This window comes from Epinephelus moara, chromosome 15, assembly GCF_006386435.1.
Source record: "Epinephelus moara isolate mb chromosome 15, YSFRI_EMoa_1.0, whole genome shotgun sequence".
Taxonomy (NCBI): Eukaryota; Metazoa; Chordata; class Actinopteri; order Perciformes; family Serranidae; genus Epinephelus; species Epinephelus moara.
In genome coordinates, this window is record NC_065520.1 from 8,707,889 (window position 1) to 8,727,400 (window position 19,512).

General features: G+C 41.3%; 3 protein-coding genes across 5 annotated transcripts in view; 2 read left to right on the forward strand and 1 right to left on the reverse strand.

The window, feature by feature from the left end:
- The window catches only part of LOC126401863 (kelch-like protein 41b), a 9,328-nt gene extending 5,164 nt beyond the window's left edge, over positions 1-4,164 (forward strand). Inside the window, exons 4-6 of the mRNA XM_050063386.1 lie at positions 1,370-1,555; positions 3,486-3,632; positions 3,723-4,164. Coding sequence (XP_049919343.1) covers positions 1,370-1,555; positions 3,486-3,632; positions 3,723-3,834 — 445 coding nt within the window. The 3' untranslated portion in view covers positions 3,835-4,164. The remainder of the gene's footprint in view (positions 1-1,369; positions 1,556-3,485; positions 3,633-3,722) is intronic.
- Positions 4,165-4,734: 570 nt separating this feature from the next.
- Positions 4,735-10,609, forward strand: LOC126401865 (2-oxoglutarate receptor 1-like). Of its 3 annotated transcripts, XM_050063390.1 has the most exons (3): positions 4,735-6,857; positions 7,078-7,972; positions 8,763-10,609. In XM_050063390.1, the coding sequence occupies exon 3, from the start codon at positions 8,771-8,773 to the stop codon at positions 9,782-9,784; it is 1,014 nt and encodes a 337-aa protein (XP_049919347.1). In that variant the 5' UTR covers positions 4,735-6,857; positions 7,078-7,972; positions 8,763-8,770; the 3' UTR covers positions 9,785-10,609. The 3 variants fall into 3 exon arrangements, with proteins under 3 accessions (XP_049919347.1, XP_049919345.1, XP_049919346.1); XM_050063388.1 differs by lacking the exon at positions 7,078-7,972 and having other exon boundaries at positions 4,737-6,857; XM_050063389.1 differs by lacking the exon at positions 4,735-6,857 and having other exon boundaries at positions 6,875-7,972.
- A 5,864-nt stretch (positions 10,610-16,473) lies between these two features.
- LOC126401864 (heparan-sulfate 6-O-sulfotransferase 3-B-like) overlaps positions 16,474-19,512 on the reverse strand; it is a 34,724-nt gene continuing 31,685 nt past the window's right edge. The window contains exon 2 of the mRNA XM_050063387.1: positions 16,474-17,835. Coding sequence (XP_049919344.1) covers positions 17,076-17,835 — 760 coding nt within the window. The 3' untranslated portion in view covers positions 16,474-17,075. The remainder of the gene's footprint in view (positions 17,836-19,512) is intronic.

The window sequence follows — 19,512 nt, forward strand, 5'->3', positions numbered from 1 at the left end:
ATTTCTTATCTAGGCCTAACCGCCATATGGATTTTTACTAAACTTGGTAGATATGTAGAACAGGATGTCTCAAGGTGACTGGAGAAATTTAACTCTAATTGGCAACTGGGTGGCGCTATGACAACAGAAAAAAGCTTAAAAATGGCTAAAATGCGACTGATCGCTGTGGCTCCCCCTGTGGCCAAATGTTGTTTGGGTTTTTTCTAATTTTTGGTGTGACTAAGTCATGGTATGGTATGCTGTACATAATCACAGAAACTGTCAATGTGTCATTCTGTCAGTCAGTCATTCTGTCTGTCCCACGCTTTTCTACTCACTGACGTGGTCAATCTATGTTTCCCATGTGAACTACAGTTTTAGCCCACTAACTATCCCACTATTGGCAATGGTACTACTACTTCTTTCAATAAAGCAATCGTACTATCAAATTCACAAAACCTCTGTCTGAATACATTGCTCTTCTTAATGGGTTCAGTTGACTATTTCATCTGCAGTTTCCTATGACCTGTATCCCAAACACACACCATGTCAAACTGTACGTGGGCAACTGTGCACTCAGTGGGTATGGACTAGTTTACCTCTAATTCCTATTATGTGTCAATATCAAAAGTACCAGATGAATTCTATTGTACATATTTTTAACAAACTATATCCAGTGATGTCCTGTGCCATAACATACTGAGTATGTTCGAACATAAAACTAAACTGTGTGAAAATAGGAGAAAAACTTTAAACTGCTGATTAATAGTGACAACAACATTCACTCTCATTTCTGTCTTTCTTATTTCCAATTTCATTTATTTTCCTGTTGTGCTTCCTGTTTCATTTATTCTGTATTATATATTGAAGTGAGTTTCCGTCACTTTTTTCTGAGCTGTTTATTCAGCTGTTTGGCCGTGTGTATCCTCTCTCTTTCTCAGGTGTAGCTGTGTTCCTGTTGATTGTTGATTGGCTGCGGTGTCCTTTAAAAAGAGAGCTCACTGATGAAGGCTTCATGCTGAAGCACATTGTCAGTCCATTAGTTACATTAGCAAAACTGATTAAGACAGGAGGTGACATTTTCATCATCATTTACTGGAATGTCGCCTTTCAGCCTAAATGTCTTTTGGGGGAAACAAACACTTTGCTAATCACATTTCCGAAGCAATTTATTCCAAATGATCCGTATTTCCTTTATCTTTTGCTTTGTTTGTTGTATCTTTTAATGTTTCATGTTGTAAAGAAGGTGGTTTTGAAACAATTACACTGAACACACTGAAGGAGCACAAAATTCTGCCATGCATTCATTAGTGTGAGCACCATCTGGCCGTCATGTGACATCTTTTGACTCTAAAATCCCACGATTGTGTTTCTGCCTCCGTCTCCACAGCAAAGCCCTCAACAAGATGTTTGTATACAACCACAAGCAGTCAGAGTGGAGGGAGCTGGCAGCCATGAAGACACCCAGAGCCATGTTTGGATCCGTCGTCCACAACGGCAAGATTGTGGTGGCTGGTGGAGTCAACGAGGAGGGCCTCATTAATACGTGTGAAGCCTTTGACTTCACAACAAACAAGTATGATTCTGTTTGAACCTTTTAGTTGAGGAATTGTGATAAATCATCCAAATGTTACACAAACAACCACATTTAGACATCATTATTTTTAGAACTACCTCATTATGTTGAGCCCCAAAGTGTTCAGTAGAACATAATAAAAACCACAATATGAAATAAACATGAATTAATGGCATACAATTAATAAAAACCCTAAATTAAACTAATAAATTGTGGGACTGACCTGCTGCAAAGCTTCAGTCATTTAATCGACATCTAAATCAGTATGCCAATGCGCAGTCTTTTAAAAAAAATAACACTCCAACATTATTTATTATGCATCAACATTATTGTTAGTTATTTTCAGACAAGGACATTCAAACTGAGCGATAGTTTTGTGACTCTGACATGCTTTCATCTAATGCCTCCAGCAGTCCAGCGCCACTGTAACCTGTTAAAAGATGTTGAAAAAGTTAAGCGTCTGAAATAGTTTCAAAATTTGTGATTTGTGACCCCCAAGATGTTGAGTACCTGATATGCCTAAAGAAACTGGCATATCACAAATTACAACTTCATCTTTCATTCCCAGACCCAAAGTTTGATTAATTACGGCTGCTCCCACTGAAGCTTCGAAGCCCAAAACCTGGTATTTAAGAATTGATTAACACACATCTCATCCTGATCAGGATTTTGATTTCCCATTGGCATTTTTCCTGTCGATACTTATTGAATATAACATTTCATAAGCCCACCAGGCCATTTAGCAGCCTGTTAGCCAACAGCTAGCTTGTTCCTGCTGATTAAAGAACAGAGACGACTGTCTTGACTCTTGACAGAGTTTCAAAGAGTTTCTCTGAAAAACCAGTTTAGGATAAAAATGCTGCTGCGGTAACTCTGACTTAACTAGCTATCTGCTGCTGTTAGCACTGGCTTGCTTGATGCTAGGCAATAATCTGCCAAGCTACCTAGCAGGCTAAGCAGGGAGCTTGTTTTTTTTTGGCCTTTATATGATAGGGAAGTGGTAGCGTGAAAGGGGGATGACATGCAGCAAAGGACTGCAGGTTGGAATCAAATCTGGGCCGCTGCAACAAAGACGTAGCCTTTGTACATGGGGCGCCTACTCTACCAAGGGAGCTACTTGGCACCTCGGTGTGAAGCTTTGTTAAGCTAAATAAATTAAAGGTTAGTCTTAGTGTACTGTTTATTCAGCCTTTTCTCATTCCCACAGTGTAAAGTGGCAGCTTTGTCACTGGCCGTCACATAGTTAACCTCATGTGACATATGTCATATGAAATTCGTCACATACATCACAGTTGTTAACTCACTTAAGTTATGTAACAAACTCCATAATCTAACCTAACCAAGTTGTTTTGTTGCCTAAAACTTAAGTAGTTTTGGAGATGAAACCTATGTTTCCTGTAAACATGGAAGTTTATTCTGAAAAGACACTAACTGATGTAACTAGCTGAAATTGACACGCAGTCTCTGAACATCAAAAACTGATGCTAAAGGGGTACCTAGTGTCATAGTTTGAAGTGTAGGACCACCAAGCTGCTGTATTTGCTGAGTTGGGAGTGAGAACGTGTTGGTTTATCTATTTATTTAATTTATTTGGTTTAATAAGTAGTTTCCAGATGACTTTGACACCGTTGTTAGCTAACAGGGGCTAACGGGCTAATTTCGGTAGCAGTTGTCAAGATTTCCAGAGTGAAATAAAAATGAAAATACATACATATATATTCATATACCTGTATAAATGATATGTTTCTTACTTCACAATGTCTTACTTAGATATTTCATGTTGCACTTTTTTGGTCTCTGTACACCACATCTCAGTTATCTCAGCCGCTTAAACATAATGAAACTGGACAAATGTACCAAGGTACAAAGGACATCTAAAATGAGAGCTCCATCTTACACTTGACCTTCTCCTAATGTTGTTTCTCCTCAGGTGGGAGCCATTTACAGACTTCCCTCAGGAGAGGAGCTCTGTCAACCTGTTGAGCAATGGCGGCTCCCTGTACGCTGTGGGCGGCTTTGCCATGATTCAGATGGAGAACAAGGAGGTGGCTCCCACAGAGGTCACCGACGTCTGGCAGTAAGTCTTCTTAAGTTATGTGACCAACATGTTATGGTTGGTTACCACTGTGTTTGCTCAGAAAGCTGACTCTCCTCTTGGTCTCGTTAGGTATGAGGATGATAAGAAGCAGTGGAGTGGGATGCTGAGGGAGATGCGGTACGCTGCCGGCTCCTCCTGTGTGTCCATGCGCCTCAATGCTGCCAGGATGCCCAAACTGTAGACAGAAACACTTTATTTCTTTCTTAACCCCCCCAACAGCACCTCCTGACACCCCCCTCCTCCCCCAGCAAGCTGCCTCCGAGGCGTCTCATCCTCTGCACTCAGATTTCTGTGTGTCGAGTTGATCTTTGACATTAATTTTTCTCTGAACTCAGATGATTTTTATCTGTACTATAAACACTCGGCTCTGCTGCCTCTTCAAAGACTGCACCATCCCCACAGTATTAAAAAAAAGAAGCCACAATTTAGATTGATCTTTAAAGCTCTGTTTACACCATTTCTAGCGTTTCTTTTGTAAAATAAACATTTGTAAACTTCTGCTTCTTTTACTGTTTCTGACTTTGTGTGATCTACAGAAAAGTGACATTACAGAGACTGTATCAACACGTCGAGGGCAGCCAAGGGAGAGAAGATGTATATTTGTAGCTTCTTTGTACTTTCAGGTAAACAAGGAAGTGGAAGTGGGTTAATAGCAGGTGAAGTATTGACATTTAAACTCAGCATAACAATCTTCAAACACGTGTCACACATTTATGAGTGTCAGCGTGACCGTGGGTTACTGCACTGTGAGTTAGAGAAGTGGAAACAACAAATGTGACTAGAAAAGTTAAGGAATGTCCATGTTGTTTACTCTCACGTTGTATCGAATACGTACACACTGAATCATGGCAGTGTTTAACATGTTTTTACCTTTATGCCATCAGGATAATGACACAGGACACGGAGGATTTTACACTGCATGTAAATCAATCATTTTTCAGAATGGTGCAGCTGTAAAGGAGACGTGTAAAAGCTGGCATCACACTTACTGACGCTTAGGGTTAACATGTAATAATGTAAGTAATGACATATAGTTAGAATTTATACTGCTGCTTTATGTGTCTGTGAAAACCTTTGCTGGTCTGTGCTGCTACTCGGCACGTTATTCTGGAGAGATACGCTGAAACTTTATGTTTCTCGATGTTTCAACAACACTGTAGTCAATGTGTGGTTACATTTAGGCTCAAAACCTTGGCTATGGTTAGGGGAGGATTATGTATTGGCTTGAGGGGCACAATTCTGACGGGACAAGTAGCTATGTAGAGTGAAACCAAAGCTGAATATCTGCTATGGTCTGTTAATCTGATTAATTTGGGAACAATAAGGTGCTCTGATGTGAGCAAGTCAAGTTTGCAAGGTAAAGAAGCACCTTACCCTCAAGTTAACTGTCAGTATTCGGCAATGTGAAAGGTGTCTTTTGTGGTAATGAACCCACAGAGAATTCTCACCCATCTGCAGTGAGCCTGGTCTCACTCAAAAGTCGTCGAAATCCAACACTTGGGCAGTGACTTGCGGCATTGGAAACCAATTAAAAAAGGATCTTTAACGTTGGCATGATACGCGACCGGTTGCCCTTATAGTTTAACAGCGCCTGGCGACGTCAGGGGGAAACGCGATGGGACAAGGACGAAAGTTAAAGCTAAAGCCAAACTCTGTTCTTTTTTCCAAAACCTAACCAGGTGATTTTGTTGTTGAAGGAAAAAAAAAACGTCAATTGGCAGTGCTGTACTGCCACTTGTGCTGTATTGCGTTTATTTTGAAAGAGACTGTACGTAAAAGTTAAATTTCCTGTGGAAACAGAAGTGTATTTTGAAAAAAGACAATGTCTATAAGAGGCAGAACTTGACACAGTGTCCCAGAACGTCAACAACCAATGCACCCCAGGGTACTTTTCACGTCGTATGAGGACGTGGAAAGTCCATGACCAAGACGTCAATCAAAACGTCAACATGTGACAAAGTCGGAGTGAGAGTGTTTTAGCCCTTTTAGCTCATTGTTTTGGCAGAATTTATGGTAGCATTGTGCATTTCTGCAAAGCCCGAATTAGTTAGATTTATACATCATAATGTAGCAGAGTCTTTGAAACTTTAAATTTCTTTATGTTTTGTCAATGGTGCAGTTAACATGCTTAGGTTAAGGCACAAAATACACTTGGTTATGGTTTGGAAAAGATCAAGTTTTGGCTTAAATTGCCCACTTTTGGTGGCAAAATACCAGCTTGAAACAATTTCTCGGTAAAAAGGAGCAATCGCTTTTTGTGGCACTATCCTGGCAGAAAACACAGCAATGGTTGCTAAAGACACCCATATTTGTTGGCTAAAACCCGCTGGAAACACAGCTAAAAAAAACAATTGGTGTGGTTTGTTGGTCTTTAACAGTCATCTGCAGCTTAGCAAGCATCTCCCCTGGGTGTCACACCATTGAAACCCTCTGATAAACCCACTGTACTCCACCTGCACAGCACCAAAGAGGAATATTACAAGAGAGTGAATATTTGACATTAGCTGGTGGACAGAAACATGATTCCAAATGAATGCTTTCATTTTACATTTGTACAACACAAGTGCTGCTACTGGTTGATAAAAATACAATTAATTTCCACCACTGTGTTAAAGCTTGCAGATTTTTACAGATGTTTGGCAGTTGACAGTATTCATTTAAGGTTGCTCATAGAGCTAGTGGAAATCTGTGATAGCTGTTGAAAAGTCTGAGTTTGGGTGACATTTATTTAAGCATTGATTCCCTACATTCTGCAAACTTCCGCATTACTTTAATCAGAAACCAAGGTCTGTGTCTGCACCAAACTTAGCTCTGCAGTCACACTGAGGTCATCGCATGCATGTTTGTAGACATAACAAAGACCTCTGTAGAAACTCCCCAGTTTATTTTTCTGAACAAAAGGTGCACTGGAGAGTTTAATTCCTCACAAACCAATGTGTTGCCAGACCTGATTGTGTAAACAGAGCGACACTTGAGCTTTATCAGCTCAAGCATGACACCAGGAAGTTAGTGCACATGGCTGAAGGTGAAGCACACAACGGTGAGCTTTCAAACAAAACTATGCTGGAGTTTCCCCCTGGGTGTTGATGACTGGAAGGGAAGAGGAGAGAGTAGGAGGAGGAGTGACGGAGGAATGGATGTTAAAAAAACAGATGAGACACTGAAGGCTTGGAGTGAGCACTGGTGAGGACACTGTGACTAAAAGTGAGTAGAAAAATTCATTTTTCAAACTATACCTTTATGATTCAGCCTCTGTATTTTAACACTCGGCTGGATTAAATTAGAATTTGATTAGAGTTTGTGTGTTTTTCCCACAAAATATAATCATTTTAATGAGTACAAGTTCCTGCCTTATGAAATATGAGTGTACATGTGATGTGTAAATGACACCTCGCACATCTCCTCACATCTATAATGAGAGCAGATTGCACTGCACAGCATTACAGGAAGCTGCCATCAAGCCAGGATGCCATAGGCGCTGTCATATCCTGAGAGGCTTTCAGAAACCAGACTGTTTGACGAGGAAAGAAGAAGGTTTTGTTTGCTGCTTTCCCACTGCGTTTGCCTTGATTGTTTGTTTCTTTCTTAGTCTGCTCGCCTCTAGGTTTCTGTCCCTGCTCTCTACTTCCTTCCTCAAGCAGTAATTGCCAATGACAATTATATGACAGCTGAGGGAAAAGAAATGATGATTAGCTCGTAGCCTATTTTTCCACACAACAACATATGATGTATATGTATTCACCTGAATTTGTAATATGAAAATCTACAGGAGTGGACTAATATAATTCAGCATTTAGTCAGTACCTGAAAACATTTACTCTGTACTAATCAATATTTTACAGTAACAGTTAATCAAATAACTATATGTTATGTAGAAGGTGTCCAGGGTGTTATGGTATAGTGAGGCAAAGTCCCTCCTTTTCCAGTATCCCCCACTGGACCTAGCCCTGAGGAAAATATGTACATTTGGCAACAGCAGGAGACAAATAATTATTATTCATCCCATTTAAAGTGCCCCATGAATTACACATATGAATTTTGTCAATTAAAGTGATTATTTTTAGTCAAGAGAGTCGCAGTTTATCGTAGGTTTGTCGTAGTACTGTTAAGTTTTCAGTAAAATTGCTCAGTGAACTACATCTCTCATCTCACACAATATACTGGTGTGTGTGCATCCCGATATGCACACCGACAGGGACTTCACCTCTATATTCCCACTGCTCTCATTGCGGTCGCAGGCTCACAGCAGTTAACTATCTCTGGTGAAGACACTCCAGAAATCTACTTTGAAATTTGTGACAAGCTGGTGAAATTAGCAGGTATTTTCAGGAGTTGGTGGAGACCAAAATAGAGCTAAAAGGAGAGTTAATATTGGACTTATGTTGACAAGAAACAGGACTTTACCTGGTTGCTAACAAGTTTGCTATATCAACTTAACAAGGTAATGTTAGTGTTGTTTTTTTGGTTCTGATGACAATATTAAGATGGCAGGCGTCCTCCCACTGTACAAGAAAGAAGCTAAAATATTGCGGATACAGCGGCTGCCATTATGAGCTGGTGACGTCTTTTTGAGCCAGAGTCTGCACAGTAGAGATCCCTGTGGAATCAAGTTCCTGCTGTCTCGCGAGCAGCACCATTGATCATGGGTACACCGATTGGCACACACAGCTGTCAATCATGACACTGCGTCCCCATTATATAGTATCAATTAACTGATTATAGCCAAACTTATCAGAAAAATTAACACTTAAACGTACAACGGGGGGACAACCTAAAATGACGGAAACCATCTTAAAGAAAAATGTATTTGATGTGTACTTTTAGTTTTTAGTTTGGCCCACGTCCCTTTCGCTAACATCGAGGGGGCGAGGTTTATGACCTATACTGCAGCCAGCCACCAGGCGGCGATCAAGAGGTTTTGCCTTCACTTTGGGGAGCTGTCAAGTTGTCCATCTTTATTATATGGTCTGGTTTACATCTTGTTACACTGCCACCATGTGGCTAAAAAACATTGACTTCAGGTTCAGTTTTAAAAATAGTGCAAAAACATACATATTTTCTAATTTATATTTTGTAAATGTGGTTTGTAAAAGTGCTTTTCATACTCAGGCTCAGCCATGGCCAGTATCCTCTACTACGGCGAACTTCACAACTGCACCGACGTGGACCAACTGATGAAACGCTATTACCTGCCTGTCTCCTATGGCGTCATCTTCATCGTGGGCCTAGTGGGCAACGTGACTTCACTTGGTATTTACCTGACGAAGCTGCGTCCCTGGACGAGCAGCAGCATCATCATGGTCAACTTGGCACTGACTGACCTCCTCTACGTCCTCAGTATGCCCTTCCTGATCTACTACTACAGCAATGGGGATTCGTGGACACTTGGCGACTTCATGTGCCGCTTTGTGCGTTTTGGGTTTCACTTTAACTTGTATGGGAGCATCCTTTTCCTGATGTGTCACGCAGTTTTCCGCTACATGGTGGTGATCAAGCCTCTGAGGTCTGCACAGGTGCAGCAGAAGTCTTGGGGTATAATTGCATGCTCAGCTGTCTGGGTCATCGCCGCAGCTGAAATCACACCCATGTTAACGATGATATCCTTGGAAAAGCGCAACAACAAGACCTACTGCTTAGACTTTGCTAGCACCATACCCGTCGATGACGTGCGGTGGTATGGCTGGCTGCTCACTGCAATCGGATTCCTACTCCCTCTAGTGGTGGTATTCATGTGTTACATTGGTGTAGTGAAACAGTTGGTGAAAGGGCCCTCCTCAACCAGCCCGTGTCGAATGCGAGCACGGCGTGTGACCGTGCTGATCCTGGTGGTGTTTGTGGTGTGTTTCCTGCCATATCACATCCTGCGTGTGTTGCGGATAGAAACTCGAAAGATACCAGAGACGCCGTGCATGGTGGAGCGCATCGTGCATGCAGCATATATTATCTCCAGGCCTCTGGCTGGACTCAACACATTTTTTAACCTGGCATTGTACACTCTGTCAGGTGATAAATTCAGGAGGGCCTTCCTCAGCACTTTTTACTGGGAAAACTTTACGTGGCTGACCAAGGCCAGGTCACTGCTCCACCTGGCCATCATCAGCAAGACAGGCCATGACATGCCTGCTGTATGACTGATAACTGTCCGACACTGTCTTTGATCTCACTCTGGACTTACTGTAAGTTTACTTACTCAGACACGATACCAGGAAAGCTGAATAACAGCTGTGGCGTCTGCACTGTGTGCCACCCAGAGACAATAAATAGTTTAGTGTGCCAACCCCAGAAATGTAAACATAAATGACTAAAGGTTAAAGCTGTAAGAAGTGCATGTTAAGTTAGACACACTTGAGAATTGTTTGAATGAATAACACTGAAATGGATTCTTTTGTTTGCAGCCATGAAAATAAAAGGTTTTAGTTTGTGGTCCTAAAACAAGGAAGTATGTTTGCATTCCTGAACTGTGGGTTTCCAGGTCCTTGTCCTTAATAAACACCTGCAGTTTTACAACGCGTTGTATATTTCACCTGTGAATATCTTAACCATGAACATAAAGCTGTTTTTATCATGAAACTACAATGGTTTTGGTTAGTGCATTACATCACACTATTTTTTACTACATGATTGACAAGCTAAAATTAAAGTTTAGTGGTGAACACCTGTAAAAGATTGTAGCTAGCGAGCTCATTTTAGCCTTGTATTAGACTGATAGTATTTTGTCTGTTTCAAGAATCATAAAATTATCATCTTGTTAGAAAACAAACATCTATATTTTGTACTGAGTTATATGTAATACAACCATGGATGATAAATAATTACAAGGGCTGTACCAAATATATATGTTTGTTTTTTTTTCTTACATCAAAGCTTCTATTAAAGTTTTTGAATAAAGCTTTGAATGTCTGTCGACATATTTTTTGACATCACCACCCTAATATGTAAATAAATAAAATCTTAAAACAGAATCCTCAGTTTGAATTAAATGAGTATGTTTTATTGAATCAACTTTATTTAATGAGTAAATGTAATTTATAGTAGTGCTGTTCATTAAAGAGGTGTGTGCCTCCCGCTGTGTGCAGCAAGTGGGAGTTGAAACAGTTTGTCCAAATGTTGTTATTGAAAGGCTAAATGCCAACAAACATGGATTAAAGCAGAATAATCCACGAGATAAAAACAATGTTGTGATTTTTGAAAAAAGTAATTTTGACTTTTGGACTTTACAATGCTCTGGAGTTATTGGAAATGTTTGAATGACGCATTGGAAACAACCCTATGCAGCCACCACATCGTTAAATAGTATAATAACAATAATAGTGTAGCCTACTTTTTATAACCTTAAACAAATAATAAATATAATGGAAGCAAATATATGACAATTGTTTTTAGTTAATTAGTATTAACAGTTACTGTATAGTGGTAGATAACACTGTTGATTTTACTGTTTAACAGTGTGTACTGTTCCTTTAAGAAGAGCAGTGGTAACAGCCAATCAGTGTAACTGTAGCGCCGCGTGCTGGTGACAGAGGAGGAGTGCGCGAGACAGACATCGCGAGCGGTGAAAGGTGAAGGAAATAAAACGAAAGACACATATTTGAGGAATAAAACTTTTTCTTTTCTATTTTTGGAGGATTTTGTGTTCAGCCTCTTTCTACGCTGCTGGTTTCTGGCTCTGTCTAAGTTTTTAACAAGGATTTGGTGAGTGACAAATTATTTTTCTGTGTCAGTTAGCGTGCTGTTTCCTTGTTTTTTAAGCTAAATGCACAGCCGAAATTGCCTTTAGCTAAACTAAGACGTGTAGATAACTTACTAATTGGCACTTTGTGTTTTGTTTTCTTTGTGTAAACCAAATTGAAAAGCTAAACGCAACAGGCATGGTCAAGTTCAGCCTTATTAGTAAAGTGAGGTGAACGGCGCCGCCATTTTAAGGATGCAGTCTCTGGCAAGAGCTACCACTCAGAATGATCCACCGACACAATGAGCGCATGCGCATGGAGGCGCATTCTGATAGCTGTTTCCGACAGAATGAGCTACTCTACATGGACAGAGGTAGTGGTCCATCCCAATAGATCTGCCCCTACTGGTAGGTCAATCTGAGCAAGTAGCTCTATTTGTCAGACAGGTTTAATCTAACATTAACCTGCATTTAGGTGCTAGTCCTCCTGAAGTACTTGCGTTAGCTATGAAATATGTGCAGTTGAGGACAAAATTATTAGCCCCCCTACAAAGAAGTCATTGTTTTCAAAGTATTTCCCAAGTGCTTTTAAACAGAGCAACACATTTTTAACACAGCTTTTTTAGACATCCTAGTTTTATTTTGGATGCTTACATTATTTTAGTTTGCACACAGAAATGAAAATATTCCAAAAAAACAAAAACTACCAGGGTCAAAATTATTAGCCCCCCGGATCCTAATAGTCAATTGTGTATCCTTTTTGCTGCATAACAGCCTGCAGTCGTTTGTTGTAGTTTTAAACAAGTCTCTGACACTTCTTTTGAGGAATCCCAGCCCATTCTTCTTTGGCAAATCTCTCAAGCTCCTCCAGATTTGATGGCCTTCTGGCATGGACGTTCTTCTGTAGGTCACCCCACATATTTTCAATGGGATTTAAGTCAGGGCTTTGTGCAGGCCACTCAATTACATTCACTTTGGTCTTCTGGAGATAGTTCTTCACCAAGAGAGACGTATGTTTTGGATCGTTGTCATGTTGGAAGATGAAGCGACGACCTAGACCCAGTTTTATTGCTGACTGCTTAAGGTTTTCTTTCAAAATCTCCACATATCTTTCTTTGTTCATGATTCCTTCCACCTTGACAAGATTTCCAATTCCAGATGCACTGAAGCATCCCCACAGCATAATACTCCCACCACCGTGTTTCACTGTGGGGACGGTGTTCTTTGGGTTATATGCCTCTCCCTTTTTTCTCCAAACATAAGCAGTGTCTCTATGGCCAAAGAGCTCTAGTTTAGTCTCATCAGACCATAGGACACGCTTCCAGTATGCATAATCTTTCTCCAGGTTGTCCTGAGCATACTTAAGTCTGGCTTGAAGGTGTCTCTTCTTCAAAAGTGGAGTTTTTCTTGGTCTGCAACCTCACAGTCCATTCCTGTGCAGAGCTCTAGTGATTGTCTTCTTCGAGACTACGATTCCTGATGTGTCCAAGTCATTCACCAGTGTCTTGGCAGTTGTTCTGGGGTCTTTAGACACATCTCTCACTAGTTTCCAGGGTCTTTGAAATCTTTGCTTCCTACCTCTGCCAGGCTTGTTCTGTACTGTGTGGCTGTCTTTGAATTTCTGGATTATACTTCTCACTCCAGTTCTTGACACTTGGAAACGCTTGAATAGCTTTGTCCTTCTCCTGCTTTGTGTGCATCAATAATTCTTTTTCTCAAGTCCAAACTGATTTCTTTAGTTTTCGGCATGGTGCTTTCTCAACTGACAGCTCAATGACCCATACTGAGGCTTTTATACCATGTTTTAACTTAATTGTAGAGTGAAATCACCTGATTCACCTGATCACCTTTAAGTACATCACCTGTGAAGTGAAAGCACATCTGCAATGACTTAATAAATGGTCATTTCTTAAAGGGGGCTAATAATAATGTCCCTGGTCATTTTAGTTTTTTCTTAAATAATTCTGTTTTGGTGTGCAAATATAAATAATTTGTGCCTTCTAAAGAAAACTAGTATGTTCAGAAATGCTATGTTGAAAATGCCTTGCTCTGTTAAAAAAGTACTTGGGAGAAACTTCAAATTTCATAGGGGGGCTAATAATTTTGTCCTCGACTGTAAGACTAAAACATTTGTGTGTATATTTCACTGTTATACAACAGGCCAGGTTTTGGTTGTGAGGATCGTTCTGAAGCTGGAGAATGAAGATGGCAGCCACCTGTAGGAGAAATAGTGTTGGACAGGCGTCTGCTTCCTCAGGACCAACCTACACTCCAAGGATTAAGACACTGATTCTTTCACCTGAGTCATGGTAGGACTAAACTTTTAATATTTATCGATCAGATACACCCATCAGACAAAACATTAAACTACTGTTAGGTGAAGTGAATAACACTGATCATCTTGTTATGATGCAATGTTCTGCTGGGAAACCTTGGGTCCTGGCATTGATGTGGATGCAACTTGCCACATACCACCCATCCAAACACTGTTACAGACCAAGTACTCCTGCATGGCAATGGCCTTCCTTGATGGCAGTGGTTACCCCAGCAGGACAATGCATCATGCCCCACAGCAAATACAGTTCAGAAATGGCCTGATGAACTTGACAAAGGGCTCAAGACAATTCCCCAGATCCCAATCTGATTGAGCACTCATGGGATGTGCCAGTATCCCAGAGGTATCCCTGATCCACAGTGGGGCCTCCTTGGACAGAACTTGGCTCTGGATACAGGACCTCTGGCGGTGTGTTTGGCACCAGGGCGGTGGTGGCAGATCCCTTGAGCCCTGTGGGTTTGTGAAGTGGGGTACTAGCACGTCCCAAAAATGCTTGATCAGATTGGGATGTTGGGATTTTGAAAGCCAGATCGAAACCTTGAGCTCTTCATCACGTTCCTCAGGCTATTCCTGAACCGTTTTTGCAGTGTGGCAGGGTGCATTGTCCTACTGGGGAGGCCATAGGGATGGAGGAGTGCCATTGTCATGAGGGGGTGTGCTTGTTTGGGTTGGTGGAGCGTGTCAAGTGGCATCCACATGGATGGCAGGACCCAAGGTTTACCAGCAGAACATTGCATCATAAAAAGATGGTTAATGTTATTTATCTCACCTGTCACTGGTGTCTGATTTTTTTTTCCTGATTAGTAATGCCAACAGGTTGTGTGACTGTAAATTCAAAACTTGTGAACTGGTAAAGTAAAAAATGAGAAGTGGGTGAAGTCAAAGAGAAATTAGAAAACAACTTAAAGGACCCTAAGTTAAAATTATCTAGATAGATTTAAATCAAACTAAAAGAAGATTAAATGGTGAAATACTTGGGTTTTGTTCTGGATGGTTTTAAGGGATAATAACCCACAATTCCTGTGTGTGTGTGTGTGTGTGTGTGTGTGTCTGTGTCTGTGTGTGTGTCTGTGTGAGATGTGTGATTTGCTACTAATTTATGTTTTTTTAATACAAAATTTTCTACATAAATAAGCCAGCAGTTCAAACATATCCCTTGCTCTGTGGTCTGTTATTTCGGAGAGCTACTTATAAACTGCCTCTCTGAACCTAGACTCTGAACGTATAAATGTGGTTTGCAGAAATGTAAAATGCCAAAATTTTCTTCTGGCAACTGGGCTACCAAAAGAGCCTTGGTTACTAGTTTACTAGTAATTTTTCAATGTGTTTCTTAAGAGGTTGCTTTTTTTGAATTTATCATTTAATTATTTTTGCATTTCCTTAGTCCCCAGTACTTAGAAAATGGATGGAAATTTTCAAATGATAGGAAAACCAGACTATATCAATCATCATGGTTTGCTGCGTTTGTCTCCCCAACAGTGTGATAAAATGATTTTACAGCCCACCAACACCTCCTGCAGCTACTGATCTGTGAAAGACTCTGAGGTTGTGTCTGAGCACTTAGCCGAGTTCTCTTTGCAGATGCATTCACCTTCCCCATGAGCTAACAAGGCAGGCAGCACATTCCTCATTTTGAAAGCCTACATCCTGCTTTCTATGTTGCTGTATAGACAGAGGGAGAGAGCTGGAGACAGAAGAACCAAAGGGTTCTGAAATGTTTCGCTACTCAGAGAAAATCTTTGAGAACAAAAAACATCCGTTTATCTTCATCTAACACAAACCTCCCGGAACAAATTCTCCCTGTCAACAGAGAGACATGATCCGTAGATAAAGGAAGCTGTTACACTATTTGTCCAAACTGCTTCATCCTGGATACCATATGTCACCCTGCTGCAATACCCGGTTTGTGGTTCAGAGCACAATTCAAAACAATTAGAGAGCTGTGTCAAATAACAGGGACTCTTATGATATAAGGAGGAATTAATGTAACATTTTAAGGTGTCACTTCTCTGTGTGCATGAGTGCGCTGAGAAGTAAAATCCAGCATCATTATCACAGGCTTACATAATTCTAATCTTTCTCTGTTGCATGCTGTGCAAGTAGAATAGAGACTGCAGCTGGGGATGGAGAGGCTATTTTGGTCTGTGGACATAGCCATTTCCTTTTCTGCCTCCTGACTGATCTCCTCCTCATCCTCATTTTCCTCCTCGTGAACAAAACGTCTGTGTGGAGTGGTCGGGGAAGTGCTTATTACAGCCACAATGTTCCAGAAGCAGAATATTAATATGAATCATCCCAGCACCTAACATCTCAAAGGCACGTCTGTAGAAATGTGTTGAAATAGATTGTTTTTCTAGCAGAGTGCAAATGGAGCGAAGTACTGTATGTTTGTCAGATTATGGAGGAGAAAGCATTCAGCAAGCCAATTGGTTTCCTCTATTTTCTGCTGCACTAGAGTCATGGTCAATTGAACTTTAAATGATCAATTTGGACGCGAAGAGCTTGTGATCAATGCACTAATGGTGGAAATACCAATGTTCCCTGTCTGTGATGTAAGAGCGCTGAAACTGGCTCTGACAGCCTGTCTTTCAGGCCCACAGCTCTCCTCTCTCCTTCTCGGGGAAAAAAAAAAAAAGCCTCATCAGTGTGCGTCAGTGTGTCTGTGCGTGCGAGGATATAGAAGAAGTTGGCACACCGCATGAAGATTTCAGATTTTTATGGTGAGAACATGCTGTGAAAAAGGATCAAGGTAGAACACGTTCATGTACACATGCGTACCAGAGAGAGTCCATCAAGGACAAATTTACATCACTGGATGCTGCATATTTTTTATTGAACACATTTCCTGCGAGAGATTGCCATTCTGTATATTGCAGCTTAATCAGTCAGAGAGGGAAAAAAACACACTGCAGACTATTGCCAAGTTTGTGCTTTGATATTCTTATGAAGCCAAACACCACAGAGTAACTACAAGATTTCACTGATCAACACGGCGCTAGATCACAAACATGACACAGAGGATCCTTCAAGTCATTCACCATTTTTAAAATAGACTAAAATTGGCCTTCCTCATGAAGCATTATTTTTTTTACTAATTATTAGCGAAATTTAGGAAACGTTTTCACCGCTTTGAGGACATTCAAAGCACTTGCTAATGAATAAATAAATACATTTCACAACTGCAGTGCCAAAAATAGCCATGAGAAAAAAACAAAATACAAAACGTTTATGTTGCCATGACAAATACATCCATCATAAATATTAAGACACCGTTCGGCAGTCCAACAGAGAGCTATGAGGCTATGAGGGAAGGAGGTTTTGGCAGATTCACAGCAGAGGAGCGACAGGGAGGAGAGTAAAGCACAATGAATCAAACAGCGATCAGTCAGTTCATTGGTTTTTAGTCCCCGTGTCCTGCTCACCACCTCACCACCTGGCTGCTGTAGTCCTCTGTCGTGGCTACCTCCTCTAGCCCCTTCATCTGCTCCTCTTCCTCCTCCAATCCTCCTCCTCCTCCTCCTAGTCTCCACAGCTCAGCCAGATAGGTCCTGTGCAGCCGCTGCCTCTGCTGCCTCTCCTGCCACCTCCTCAGACGCTCCTCCTGGTGCTGCCTCTGCCGGTTGTACTGGTAGCGCCGAAGGAAGAGCTCCTTGGCGTACTCGTACAGCTCCATATCGAGGGCATTCAGCCCTTCAATGCGCCACCGCACCTTCTCGCTGATTCCCACGCTGGCGGCGCGCGTGCTGTTGATCTGCGTGAAGGCCCGGATGAATCGCAGGCCGAACGTCCGCTCGAACAGGTACTGCGTCTTGCGCTGGAACTCTGTCAGGCCATAGAAAGCCATGTTGCGCAGGTTGGCTTTGGCGCTGGCAAGCAGGACGCGGCCTCGCTCCAGCTCGCTCTGGGACGACATGTTGTAGCAGCCCACCAGGCTGAGGTCCGCCAGCATGCGGACCTGCCGGTTGTTGGCAAGGTTAGAAGGGCAGCTCATGAAGTCCACCAGGGGCACGCCTGTCCAGTCTTCACCGCTGTAGCAGGCGGGGAGCTCGTCCTGAGTAGGCGGGCGGCCATCACACATGTGGAGGGCGGTTTTCCAAGTGGCCCCACGCTGCACATGCTTCCACTCACTGAGGTAGCGTGACACAGGGTCCCGTAGCATGGTGATGTAGTAGAAATTCCTGCAGAGACAGATAAAGAGATACATAAGACGATGTGTGTAGTAGGCACATGAGCTCAAGGATACGTCCAGAATGCCTTTCTTTGACTTAACGGAGTAATTCAACATTCTGGCACATACACTAATTACTTTTTATTTCCAAAAGTTATGAGACAATCAAAACCACTCTCATGTCTGAATGCTAAATATGAAGCTACAGCCTTTTACAGTATGTTTAGCTTAGCATAAAGACCTACTTTTTGACCTTTGCATGTAGGGGTGGGAAAAACAATTCACTTAAATATTGCGATTTTGTTTTTACGATTTTTCAAAAACAATTTTATAATGCTTTGGTTAATATAATTCAAATTTATTGTGGTCTTAAAGCAAGGTGACATCATATCCCTTTCAAGAAAAACAAAGTCAAAGCAAGAAAGCAGAAAATGGTGGATGGTCTGAGGACAGAACCGCAGGGTGGCTGGTTAGCTAATTGTTGTCTCTCATTTGTGGTCTGATAAACATAGAGAGAGAAAAAGCAGGGTATTTAACATTTTCCTATGATCTAGTGTTAAATAAGTAAAACAAAAATTACAATAAATCATAACACTGAATTACAGTGCTTAAAAATCGTAATAGATATCCAATCAGCACCCAAGTATCATGTTGAATCGGGAGATACACATATCTTCCCAGCCATATTTGCACAGATAACATGAATTTTATTTTAGTCAAACAGCCCCAGCATTTTGTTTTAAAACAACGTCTTAGACTGAATTACGCCAGCATTCAGTATTTAGTTTGGATGTGTGCAGTGAATGATCCAAAGGTTGAAGAAACTGTCTGACAAAACACCATGAGCCACATCTTCAACACAGTGAGGGAGGATGAAACTATACATCAAATTTCTCATATCCTGCCGCAGTTAAAAAAGAAATATGAGCAGGAAGAAATACCACAGCACTGGAAGTCTATAGAGCGAACAGAGAGTGTGATTAGGGTTTAAATGAAAAACATCATCGAGTGCGTCTGAGGGTGTTAGAGAATAATGACACAGAAATCAGTGCAAACCTAGCAGGTAAAGCATTTAATATCCTGCAGATGTGAAATTATTTTTGTTTTTGTCACACCAATTTGCTCCTGCCTACCTCTGGTAATGAGTTTTTTTCGTCTCCAGCACCTTTCGTGTATCTGGATCACTCTGATCTGCCACGAACGACGCTTCAAAAAATTGCTGTAACCCAGCTGCGCGCAAACCTTTCAACCGACAAACACAGCTTTTCGCTCTTATCTATTGAGTTCAGAGATGACCGGCATAACAGCGAGGTGACTGAAGGAGTCAGTGCCGGGAGAATTTCAGCCATTTTCAAAAAGTTTTTCAAAAGGAACACAACATAGATAAAAGGGAAATTGAAAACGTTCATCTTGTGCGCAAAGATCACTGTGACCTTACGATGTCAGAGACAGCAACCAAATATAAAGCCCAAATAAAAAGCTGAACATTTTATTTCTTTCATTCCTCAGGGCTGCAGTTTATTTTCCGGGAGCTTTCATTCAACAGCTAAATAAAGAAATCAGATTCAAGGACATTCTGCAGCAATATTGCTCTGGAAAATTCTCTTTCAAACCCTACAACAAGAGTGACCACTTTCCCTTTTTCCCTATATGTACTCTTACAACTTGTTGATGCCTCTTTCTTGGA